The sequence below is a fragment of the Prunus mume genome, linkage group LG5, assembly GCF_029339155.1.
Source record: "Prunus mume cultivar Tortuosa linkage group LG5, ASM2933915v1, whole genome shotgun sequence".
Lineage (NCBI taxonomy): Eukaryota > Viridiplantae > Streptophyta > Magnoliopsida > Rosales > Rosaceae > Prunus > Prunus mume.
Window position 1 is genome coordinate 3,964,286 of NC_142702.1, and position 12,699 is coordinate 3,976,984.

Below are 12,699 nucleotides of genomic sequence, written 5' to 3' on the forward strand. Positions count from 1 at the left end.
AGCCAAGTCAAATAAATCTCCTTAAACAATTCGAATTTTGCCAATGTATGTGCCACATTATTGACTTCTCTTGGAACAAATTGAAATAAATAATCAGGAACATGCTGTAGAAGACATCGAACATCGTCAAAAATTTGTCCCAACGGCAAATCATTGCCTCCATGTTGTAAGGCTGCTATTCATTTTTTTTTAATACAAGCGATAGTCTAAACTAGATGGGAGGGTGCTTCTCACACATATAATTAAGATGTTATGGAATTTGAACTTGAGATCACTAATTTACCAATCAAGACTCTTTTTCACTAGGTGAGACGTGGATGACGTATGGATGACATTCTAAACAAGTTGTTTAGTTACAACTGCATGCAATGCCAAATGGCAAAATATTTATTGCTTTGTACAAATTCTCTTACTTTACGTTATATATGTCACACGTGATAATAAGTTTAGTTTATGAACCATTTTCTTTTATGATGGAAAAGAAAAAAGGTAACGAGCAAAGGTAGATTGGACCTACCCACCCTACAAGCAAACAAATGAGGAATTTTTTATTGCCAAAAAAGGGTACGAATCTTTTATCTTATTTATTAGCAATTGTTACAAGGTTAGAGGGAAATTATATTAATGAGTTGGTTTCTTTTTCATGAAACCAAAAATGAACAGCTAAATTATATTCTTAATATCTGGAATCACAGCTATAAAGCTTCTTTCTTTTTTTCTTTTTTTTTTTTAAAGAAAAGGCTATAAAGCTTGATAAACAAATAATTTAGTTCCAACGGGTCTAGCCTACTGAAAAAAGGTCTTGATTTGCAAATTATTAATCTCAAATTCGAACCCATAACATCTTGGTAGTGTCTTTATAATTCAAAACATCGCTTGTATTCAAAGAGTTAATGTTTTACGCTTTCAACTTTATCATTGCTTTTTTGTTTGGGTTTGAACGTCAACAATATTTTTAATCATGGCTCTTCCCTACAGGCAACAATGCTTGCCACCAGAACCAGACAATCATGTTTTTTTTGGTTGGTTTATATTCAAAAGAACTTTTACCACTAAAAGAATATGTGATCAGCCCAAGAATCATGATTTTGTATGAAATCCAATCATAAGATTTTTGACTGGCACTCCAATTACTATGGCTCCTCCAATCATTCCATTTGAACTTCATAATAAATATACATATATATATATTTATTTTTACATTATCCAGATTTCTCGATTGTCGACAGAAAAAAAATTCAAATCAATAATTTATTTATCAATAATTCTATAGCTACCAACTTGTTTACAAACCTATTGATATAAATACACGTGGCACATGACATGACAACTCACGTCCTCTATTGCATAGTTTATCATTCATTGCCTCATTCGGGACACTGCATAGATAGGCCAGCCAATACACATTAAACAATCCTAGCCAACCTAAAGCAGTGTGTCAGTATCAACAATGTGCATTAATTTAATTAAGCTGAACCAAACTTTCAGTCTTTACCATAAACATACGAAACTCGAGGGCATATCTACAAGATTAAGATCAGAGAGAATTAAATAATGAATAATTATAGAAAAATAATGGTGGGTCTTTTTGAACAAGGTGAAGATAATAAAATAACGGTGGGCCATTTTTAGCATATGGTATATGCCAAAAGTATATAAATTATTCAAAAGGACAAGGAGCAAGAGACACTTCCTTTTAAGCCTTGTTGGATGGAATCTCAGTGCCTCCACGTTCCTTCCAACAGTACATCCAATAATGCTTCAACTCTCCCATTCAAAAAACCTTTGATCACCAGCACCATCACTCACTCTTGCAATTGTAGGTAATTTTAACTTTGAGCTCATTTGTGGCTGATTCCTCGACTCCCCGAAAATTATTGTATGTGCCAGCTATACATACATACTTACTTTCCATTGTCATGCACGCGATGGGCCACACATACATGTTACAAGAGGTAGTAAATATATAACTTGCACGTGCAAAAATCCGTCCGAACTATATCCGATGCCCTCATAATATCGTACAATTAGGATAAATCAGGGCTGGAACTATGTTTGGGAGTGCCAAAACACCTCCTGCACTCCTTCACACTTGTATGTGAGAGCGCAAATGGTGGTGCTGCAGTGGGAGGAGTTAATGGCAGTGTCACTATGTTTTACCTTGCTGCAAACCTGCGAGGTACTCGAGGTGTGAGGATGGCTACATCTCGACCAGATTTCATCAAAGCCAGACGATCCTTAATTGTGTTGTCAAATAATCTGTTGTCTGGGTTCTCTGCATAGCAAACAAGGTAACTACCTACACAAGCATGTGGTAGTGTCATGGCTATCCTGGTCTGAAAAAGCAAAAATTAATAAACATTGATTATGTTTGGTTAATTGAAGAGCAAAGCAATAAAGATTAAAGAATTGACAAGTTGATCACATGGTTTATATGCAAAAAATAAAAATAAAAGAGCATGAACATAGACTGGTCAAATAGAGGCCACCAACCATAAGGTATCCAATGAAGAATGCAAGGATGGAAATGGTGGCTGTGAAACTTTGGTGAACTCTGGCTGTCCAAGCAGCCACAACTATGACACACATAGAGCCACTGCAGACGCCAGTTAAGAAGCAGATTGAGCTGGTAATATCCGAATCAACAATTTGTTCCATTTCTTGTCTTTCAAAGAGCTCCCAAGTGTCTTGTGACGCCTTCACAAAACCCTTCCCATATGCTGCTATCTGATAGTAATTGGTTGAAATTAAGATAACTGAGTTTAACTTCTATTAATTTAGTGCTAAACCATTGACCATTTAGACAACGACTGCATCATAAGTAATTCAAAATATCGACCGTGATCACAAGTGAGTTGACAAGATAGTAGTAACTTAACAATCAAATTGAGAAAGATTGCCTAAAAAAATGTTAAAAGAAAAAACTTTGGGCGAAAAATAACTTGATGTTGAATATAAATGTATATGCTGATGCTTTGAATCACTCTGAAAACTAAATAACCAATCATGATCTTACATGACATTTGCGAATGACGTAAAATCTACTTTAAACCAATAGATTGCACGTACACTTCTGACAAAGAAGTTCCATCTAATTTGATTCATTTAATAACAAGAAATTTATTCTTTATCCATAGCAGGTAGGATAACTCATTTACAGATGATTTCATTGACACAAACAGCAGACATAATCAGCTGTCAGCATAATTCGTTATCCATATTATTCAAACATGATAGAAGGAATGGCCAGTAAAGTCGCACTGTGTTATAGAAATATTGATCAGCTGGCTAAACAAATATATTTTGCAATGCCAAAGAAATCCCTTCTGGTTGAAAAAGAAGCTAGGAACCAATGTTATAGTTCTTTGTTCTGCTTTGTATGATATGCAAATAGAATTGAAGAAAATTAATCTCAAAATCAATTGATAATGGCTTATGAATAAAGGTACCTGTACAAAGGCCCAGCCATTGCCATATCTGAAGATGGACTCCATGACTCTGAGACAGCAATGTGCACAAGAAAACATGAACTCATCTTCTCCCTCAAGTAAATTTAAGGCTCGAGCAACAATTCTAAGGGCTTCAATTGCAGGCACAAAGAGAGATCCAAAGCATGCACTTCCAAGACTTTTACTCAAGGCTCTTTGAAAGCAAAATTTAGTGTTAGATTGCATTCCTCTGAGATAATACAGAGAAATAACCCTACTCACGGTTATATTTGCCACATTCCTCATTACTTCGGCTGTCCAAGCCAAGCTCAATCCCAGCAAAACTATCATCAGTGGGGTAAAATAGAAATTCAGAGCTCCAATTACTGCTAGATTCCATAGGGACATCCACAAAAATCCAACCCCAAGCATCCAATAAATGGGTTGATTCAAATCAGGGAACTTTGATACTGGTTCGAGTGATTTGATCAATATCTTGCTACAAAATCCGATCCGCTGCGATATCCAACATGCATATAAGCCATTGCCTATTGCAAAAGCAATAAAACAGACCCCAACGCCATCACTAGCAGGCTTTTGGAAGCAAATTAGTAGAATTCCAGCAGACAGAGACATGAGAAAAGTGGTCCATAATATGAAATGAACAAAAAATTTAGGCCACACCCTCACTGCCTTTTGCCATGCAAATGCAAGGGTAATGCTTAAAAGAGATGCAGCTTCAACTTGTGGTAGAAAAAACTTTAAAACTCTTTTCTCTGCTCTCTTAACTCTGTTGTCAGATGCTTCTATCAGCCCCTGAACTCCCTTGAATATAAGAAAACCAACAAGCCCAATAGCTGCAACCATGTGTAGAAGGAACAGGAACAGAGATATCTTGTTGGTGTATTTTCTTGAATTCAGTGTTGTAATAGATGGCTGGTGAAAATTTTGAGAGAAAACCCAACAACATATCAGACTGATGATTTACAAATTCTTACACGAACTATGCATATACAGTTTCTATCAATGAATTAATGGCATAGAAAGAGACCCAAAAAAGACTCCATTTCACATTGGAATAAAAGGAGGAAAAGAGGAACTTAAAAAGTTAAAAATAAAATTTTGTACAAGTAACTCCCAGATAAAGCATCTGTATCATTTCAAACTGATGAAAGAACTCTAGGAAAAAATAAAATTAAAAAGGTATTCCAAGAAAATAAAAACTGGGATATTCTTGTTTAATCTTCCGTAAACATCACTTAATTGACTTGAAAATCACAAACTGATGAAAGCTAAGCTACCCCAAATGTTTAATTTTGTGGGAAGGAAAAAAAAAAAAAACTTACTTGTGGGTTTGGTGTAGAACGAGGCTGAGAATGCGGGGGAGTATGAGAGAAGTGAGGAGGAGATGGAGTAGCACCAACTCTGATATTATTACTTCCATGAGAGAACCGAGAAGGAGGAGGTGGAGTTGCAGCTCTGGTGTTACTATTGATGACGATTCTCAAAGGGTTTGTAGGATTTAGCCTATGCATCATTGACATATGAACATCTCTCTGATTATGGTCATCATTGGTGTTGCTCTCTGCAGCCACCGCCTGTTCTTCATATTCAAAACCCACCTCCTCACCTTTCTCAACATCTCTCTCTTCCCCCTCTTCCTTCTTCTCCCCATTTTCCCCTCTCACCTCAACTTCTTCACTTTCTCTCTCCACCACCTGCATATCACACCAAAGTTCAGACCTTTTTGGCATTTACACGACCAACAACAACAAAACAAGAAAATTTGTTGAATGGTAAAGATGGTTGTTTTACAGGCTCTGCAGCACCCATGTCGGCGGTGATGACGTGGCACCGGTGGCTGTGGAAGTGGCGGTGATGTTGCTGTCTGGAATGTTTAGGTGTGCTTTGTACGTATATGTGTATCTATCTCTCCATCCATCTATGGTTGTGGTGGTGGATGCTGATGTAAATTGGCTCCTCTCTTCTGGACAAAATTAATTACCTCAGAGTATCAGAGTTGCTGGGACCAATATGTTCACAGTCAAGATCAACGCACCAAGGTGGCGCGTGGGAGATGTTGCCCAATGGGAGGAGGCTAGGTGGGTTCATGTCAGATGAGGATGAAGCACGTTGAAACAGAGTCTTCCTGCAGTTGGTGGGTGTCTTTGTAATTTGTATTGAGTGTTCAGAGTATGGACGGTTGGATTTTGTTGTGGGTGAAGTATTGGACGGCTGAGATGGACGCCTGATGTGCCACGATGGGTGAAGTAAGTAAAAATCAAATTTAGGAGGGTGAGAGAAATGGTGGCATAAAAAGCATTTGACTTTTTTACAAAGAAAAGGGGAGAGAGAGAGAGAGAGAGAGAGAGGCGTATGCAAAAAGGGATCAACAGAAAACCCACCTTATCTTCCTTGACTAGTAATTTCCAGGCCGTGCAAGAAACAAACTAGAAACTGCTGTTATTGCTTCTGTTTACTTTGATTCGGAGGAACCGTTATTTGGCATCCATAATTTCGTACGTTTTTCCAATTGGAGCAAGCCCTTCAATTAAATTAAATCAAGTCGAAATCAACATAACAGTTGCTATGTATTATGTATAGTTGTGTTCATAAATTCATCGCTGAGGTGTCTTAACACAACATTTATCATGTCCGAATTTCTGTTAATAAAATATATGTCGGGTACGTGGTTATGCTGAAGCAGTATTTTTCTTTATAATGTTGAAAGATATCCCAATTTAAATCCCCTCGTTCTTATTAATAATAATAAAATACTTAGTCTTTTAATTATGGTCAAAGAAATAAACAATCATAGTCCACTTTTAATTTATAATTTTAGTAAGATAAATTGTGAAATGACTCAACACCAAAACAAGTATGAGAGTATAATTCATTTCATCGTATGCTAGCTAGTAGTAGTAGCAAAACCGTTTTGCTCAAGGTGATCAAAAAGTAGATATTTATTTAAAAACTCATTTTAACAATAAATATTATACAAAAACTTATATAGAGCATATTGGGAGAAACTAATCCAAAATTAGTCATCTGTCATTTTCTAATTGATTTTTAGTGTGTTTAAAATTTTATAAGAACCAATTAAAAAATAATAAGTGGTTAGTTTTGAAATTTTCACTCTAAATAGACTCGGTAAGGGCTTTTTGTATATTATATCATATTAAAATGGATTTATTAATGAAATCCTCGAGGATTTAGATGAGTCAAAATGATAGAAAAAAAAAACATATTCTTTCTCTATTTGAAAAGTTTCTGACATTAAAAAAAATGTTTATTTCAGCACAATGATCTTTTTTGAGCCGTTTACCATGAAAATCTTCAGTAAAATCTCCGAAGTTCTATGCTGTAAATAGTGATGGCATGCCACATTTGACCAGGAGTAAAAGTTGAAAAGTATTATGATCAAAGGTCAGTCAAATTGGAGAATTACTTGGACCCCGAGCTCCACGTGGATGTGACAGGTCAAGCGGTAGGCCCGATTCTGCTGACTACGTTGGAATTAGAGCTTTTTTATTCCTTTTTTTATAAATAATTTGACAGTTAAGGCCGGCCCTACCTAGGCCATTATTTGTTGTCCCTATTATGGGTTGGAGAAAACGTGGCTAAGATAAGTGGGCCTGGACCATCAAGATTTGATGACTCATATCCACCTCAACTTCTCTTATTTATGCGTCTGTCTCATTGTTTTTGTATTCAAAAACAGAAAATGACAAAGATAACAAGTTAAGTTTAGAGCACATTGAAGATGTGTTTCTTTCTTGTTTGGTGCACTGCCGATTTTACAGTTGTTAATATAAATAAATGAAAAAAAACAAAAACAAAGAGAATCACTTGAAATTCTGTTTTTCTTATAATTGGATAAATTTCACTTTACTACTTTGATGTTCAATGAGTTTCAGCCTTTGGTATCCGAAGTATTTTTTCGTCTTTATTTCATACCTAACGTTTATTTTCGCAAGACTTTTATACACACCGTCAATCTTATCCGTTAAGAGGTTTGTTAAATTTTGATGTAGCAATGAATGAGCCACGTGGACTCACTCATATTATGAAAAAAATTTAAAAATCTGAAATAAATTTTTAAAAAAATGAATGAGCACATTGAAGCTGTGTTTCTATCTTCTGTTACTATTCTTCTTTTCTCTTTTTCTTTTTTTATATAGTAATTTTCACTTTACTATTCTAAAGTTTATCTAGTTTCAACCTTTACTACATTAACTTTTTTTCGTATTTCATACCTACCGTCACTCTTGCTATTGATAAGTATGTTAACCACTTACGTGGCATTTATGACCCACTCATATGGTGGCTCATGGTCTGATAATATTATTCATTAAATAAATAAGAAAATATTATTATTTCAATAAATAAATAAATAAAAACTTAAAATAAAAATAAAATAAAAATCCATCTCCAAGAGCCTTCATCTTCATCTCCTCACCGCCACCCACCACCACCCTACCCTATCATAACCGCAAACCACCTCCACCCCACCCTCTCATCTCTGTTGCCCACCCCTACCCTCTACTTACCTGCCATCCACTCCTTTTTTTTTAGGTTTTTAGGTTTTAGATATAAAAAAATTTCACTTTTGGAAAAAGCAAAGTTTTTTCAAAAAGACAAAAATCACTCAACTTTCAAATCAAAACATGCAAAAGTATTGGATTCCTTAGAAATCTAAAATAAATAAGATTTTGTCTATTTTCTTCTTTTAAAAATTTTCTCTCTCCTTTGGTTTTTTTCAAAATGTCCCTTTTTTTTTTTCTCTCTCTCTCTTCAAACAAACCCTAGCCCTTGTTGTAGACCCATTCTTAGACACCCTCCCCTCCCGGCTCTTTCTTCGATATAACCCAGACACATGCGGAAGTCATCCACCAACCTTAACAACACGCTGCACCAGAGGCAACTTGTGCGACTTGTTGACAAATTAATCAAGTATCCTTTTTTTTTTTTATGGTTCCAGTAGATAGGAATATATATTTCCATTTCATGGGGAATCTTGATGATTTATGTGGTAGTGCTTTTAGTAGGATTTTGCCATGGTATGCTCAAAGATTGCCTACTTTGACTGATAAGATATACAATTATGACCCAAAGTCTGAATATGATGATCGTTCAGTATATGAACTAGTGAGATTCGTTCGCAATGTTTTTAATCATTTTGATCCTAGCAAATATGCGATTAATGTGGTTGATGAGAGGTGAGGGATCTGTATTCTCGTGTTCTTGAATCGCAAGTTTGGAAATTTAAAACATTGGACCAAACTGGCTCAACTGGTTCAATTTGGCCAGTTTTCGGTGCAAATGCCCAGCCCTAAAAGCAACTCCACCCATTTGCCCTTAGCCATGGCAAGGGGGAGCTAGGGCAGCCACTATTCACGTGAATAGTAGTTGCCATTGCAAATAGTATTTTCCATTTTCACCCGTTGTCATGGCAAAGGGCAATTACTATTCATTTTTTAATTTTTTTCACAACTTTTTTTACCTTAATAATTAATTTGGATAATATTTTCGGATAAGATTTTCGGGTTCCTACGTGTCAATACTATTCATATCTCATAATCGGATAAAATTTTCAATTTCAAATTTCAGATAAATTAAATAAATAAAAAGGATGGTATTTATAGAAAAAAATTCAATAATTTTTGGGTATTTTTTAAAAAAATTTCCGAATTTTTTCAAGTATTTTATTGCAAAAAAATTGGCTGCCGTTGGATTGGAGGAAAAAATCAGATCGGAGAGCCCAGACGACGCCACGTGGCAAAAAAATCAAATGAGTGGGTCGACGCCACTGCGTTTTGGACCTCAGTGAAGGCCTTCGAGCCACCAATTGCGTGGGACCCACTCCAGCCCATGCTTGGGCTCACCGCTGAAACCAATTTTGCAAAAAACTCCCCTAGCCCGAGGCAAGGGGGCCTTGGTGGAAATGCTCTATGAGTGCCTTATTCGCCTTTTTAATTGTAATATTCAAAATGTGATCATATAAAAAGAGCAAGTGTTGTGCCATTTCGAAGTATTTTTTTCAAGCTTTGTATACAAAATGAAATTTAGATTGATAGGCATGTTGAATTTTGAATCTTTTATGGAACTTAAGTTGACGCAGAAACAGATCCAGAGCAACATGATCAAATCTGATTCGGGTTTGGAAGATGATATAGGAATTGGGCAAAACAGGTCAAACACAGTATATGATCAAATTTTTCTTCTTTCTTGTGTGGTATTTGGGTTAGTTATGCCTTTGCCAATTTGCTCCGACATACATGCAATCCAATGTACTACTGCATTTATGTCAAACAAATGGTTTTGTTTTCTTTACGAGTAAAAATGGAGTCATCACGAAGTAGAGGTCCTGGACAGAATAAGAAGATACCATCTCAGTGTGCAGCTTGGGTCGCTTAATGAATGATACTAGTCACACACTTGCGAAGGATCAGATCATATACCAATATTTATAGTTGATACAATTGATACGAAAGGTAACAATCTAAACCCCAAGACTTTAGGCCTTAATTACATGCTACAAACTACATAACGAGTTGAAGCAGTAAGTACCAATAAAATTCCCAGGTTGGCCTTGCTAAGAAAGAAAAATCTTACAAGACCCCAATACAACACAACAAAATTCTCAGCAGTGGTTTGTTTTTTAAGTGTTTCCAGACAACCTATCACTTGCAACACTCATAATTCTACAAGATCGGCAACTACTGTTGCTTTGCGTTACTACCAGACTCTTGAGGTGTTTTGACAATGCTTAATTGGCCACCTTCCTTGTTTGCAGCAGTGGCGGCCTTCACCTCATTGCACTGGTTTATGAACTTTGTTATCTCCTGATACATCAAATACAAAGGTAAGAAGCCATGAGAAAGATCAAAGTCAGAATGATCAATCGGTGTTCATATATTACTTATTAGGAATGGGCATTGGAATTATTCCAATTCCTGGCTTCCCCTATGTTTACCAACACATAAGGAATAAAAAATTATGTCCTAAGCCAATAACTTGAAAACCAAGAATTAGATTGATTGGGGGGAGTAGTTGATCCTATTCTCATTCCTCTCTTCCCTTCCCTAATTTCTCCAATTCATGACTTTCCTGTTCCTAAGTAAGTAATCATGTCCTTAAATATGAAAGGAATCAGGAGCAAAAGTTGCACATAAAGTTATAGGTTTTGGTCCTTAACATAGACTTGAGTTTCCACATCCTATAATCCAAAAACACATAAATGTTGGTGGAGTTTATTAACACGTCCAATGAAGTTTTTCAATGAGAGAAATATTTAGATCAGTGAAGTTGAATAAATTAATAGGAAGTATTGACTCAGTAATCAGTATACTATCTAGCTTCTAGCACCTACTTCCAAGTTTGTAACAAGGTAACTAAAACTCCCCACTTCTCACACTAAGGTCTTCTCATCTCTAAGAATGTAAAATCTCCTACCAACAAATTTTGGACACTTGATAATTATTACCATAGATAGGAAACAAAACAACGTAAGCACAAAAACTAATAACCTCAACTCGACAAAAATCTAATGCATTATAACAAACCCAAAAACAGCACCACAGTTTATAGGGAAAAGATCGATTCGCTACTCTCAAAATCATATAAGATTTGGCGGCTGCATCATCATAAATAATGGCAGCATTGTCTAAGCACTAGACTATTTACTTCAAACCCACAACAGGGAATCAATGGTCAAAGTTTTATAGTCTACACTTGTTTTTCCTACTTATCATACCTTTGTGCAAAAGAAATTACCCAAATAAGACCAAAACAAAAGGTACGAAAAGGAAATGAAACAGAACAGAGAAAGCCTATGGAAATATCTGTGGAAGAGAATTTGATTGCCTGCAATATAAACTGAAAGAAAGGACATCACCTGTAAATTAATTGCACTTAGAGCCACTACATAATCAAATGACCCCAAAGAAATACTTAAAGGTCTACCCATATTCATCAAACTCTCAATTCAGTCAATTAAACTGCACGAGTTTTAAGTAGAATTTAGAGCAAGGCCACTACCTAAAATATCAATCTTGAGTACCCAATTAAACCAATTTCTTTAATTCATTAAAATCGAAAACATAATAAAGAGAATAAAAAATATAAAAAAATGGGCAAAGGGCTAAAACTCTCAATTTGCCAGTTTCATTCGGGACTGCAAGTAATCCATTACCAAATATACAAAACCATAATGAGAGAGAGAGAGAGAGAGAGAGAGAGAGAGAGAGAGAGAGAAGAGAACATACACGATCGGCATCCATATCACTGCTGATTTTAGAAGGTTTGATTACTCGCTTCCCTTTGCGAGTTTGAGTGATTTTTCCATGGCGGCTGGGAGGAATCGTTTTCTTCTTCTGCTGGCCTTTGAATAGCTTCCCTTTCTGCGTCATCGCTCTTTACTCTGTCTTACTTCTCAGTTCAGCCTTCTCTCTCTTTTCTAGGGTTTTGGGGGTTTATAGGTTTGGGAAAATTCTATATGCACCCAATCATACGTTCAGCACGCCCAACAAAAATCAAAGGAAAATCTTAAATTCCCGATTTACCCCTATTTGCACTTTCATGCATATACGAAAATAATTCTTTAAAAAAAAATTAAAAAACTTATGCACATATATCAAACCAATGATTAAAGTGAAAAAAATAAATAGAATTCCTACTTATGGATGAGAGAGGCAAGTATTTTCTTTTTAGTATTTCTACGGTTTGATAAATAAAAATGAAAATCTTTGGCGATTATGATAATAAGATAACATTTATTTGTTACGAAAACAAATAATAAATTAGTAGAATTAACGTCAAAAACTAATAACATGTATGGACAAAAGAGGAAACTTGGGCAAACTATGGGGCAAAAAGTGTAATTTGGCATCAAGAAAATAACAAAATTATAAAGAAGAAGAAGAAAAGTCACTACCAAAAAACAAAACAAAACAACAAAAATGGTCACAACCGCTAGGGGTGGGCGCGGTCTAGTTTGGTCCGATTCTCACCTTAAATCGGAACCGAAACTGGTACTATTTAACCGGTTCATTCGGTCAGTTTAAGCAAAAAAAATTTCAAAAACCATGATCCGGTTATGGTTTTGAATCGAATTATTAATTTATTAATTTTTTTAATTTTTTTAAAATATTTTTTTAAAATTATAATAAAAAAGAAAGCTGGACTTCGTAACGGAAAAGAAAGAAAAAAGAAAGAGAGAGTAGAGATATAAACTGTTCAAATCATTGCATGGTCAAAAGCGGGACTTTGT

At 35.5% G+C, this 12,699-nt stretch overlaps 2 protein-coding genes across 3 annotated transcripts; both read right to left on the minus strand.

Annotated features, from left to right (window-relative positions):
• Window positions 1-1,539: 1,539 nt before the first annotated feature.
• On the minus strand, window positions 1,540-5,579 carry LOC148916676 (protein PNS1-like). 2 transcript variants are annotated; one of them, XM_008233318.3, is made up of 5 exons: window positions 5,244-5,579; window positions 4,775-5,146; window positions 3,450-4,364; window positions 2,494-2,727; window positions 1,540-2,336 (listed from the first exon to the last, which is right to left on the minus strand). In XM_008233318.3, the coding sequence occupies exons 1-5, from the start codon at window positions 5,259-5,261 to the stop codon at window positions 2,157-2,159; spliced, it is 1,719 nt and encodes a 572-aa protein (XP_008231540.2). In that variant the 5' UTR covers window positions 5,262-5,579; the 3' UTR covers window positions 1,540-2,156. The 2 variants fall into 2 exon arrangements, with proteins under 2 accessions (XP_008231540.2, XP_088908756.1); XM_089052630.1 differs by having other exon boundaries at window positions 4,775-5,315.
• Window positions 5,580-9,866: 4,287 nt separating this feature from the next.
• LOC148916677 (uncharacterized) lies at window positions 9,867-11,919 on the minus strand. The gene is made up of 2 exons (XM_089053682.1): window positions 11,696-11,919; window positions 9,867-10,273 (listed from the first exon to the last, which is right to left on the minus strand). Exons 1-2 carry the CDS (start codon window positions 11,837-11,839, stop codon window positions 10,148-10,150), a joined length of 270 nt encoding a protein of 89 aa, XP_088909808.1. The 5' UTR covers window positions 11,840-11,919; the 3' UTR covers window positions 9,867-10,147.
• Between the last annotated feature and the right edge of the window lie 780 nt (window positions 11,920-12,699).

Coding starts and splice junctions, on each gene's coding strand:
- LOC148916676 (XM_089052630.1), bottom strand. CDS start 5,182: ATGCCAAAAAGGTCTGAACTTTGGTGTGATATGCAGGTGGTGGAGAGA. Junction 2,728..3,449: donor ATGGCTGGGCCTTTGTACAG/GTACCTTTATTC, acceptor AATTACTATCAG/ATAGCAGCATATGGGAAGGG. Junction 2,337..2,493: donor TCTTCATTGGATACCTTATG/GTTGGTGGCCTC, acceptor TTGCTTTTTCAG/ACCAGGATAGCCATGACACT.
- LOC148916677 (XM_089053682.1), bottom strand. CDS start 11,839: ATGACGCAGAAAGGGAAGCTATTCAAAGGCCAGCAGAAGAAGAAAACG. Junction 10,274..11,695: donor GTGATATGGATGCCGATCGT/GTATGTTCTCTT, acceptor TTGATGTATCAG/GAGATAACAAAGTTCATAAA.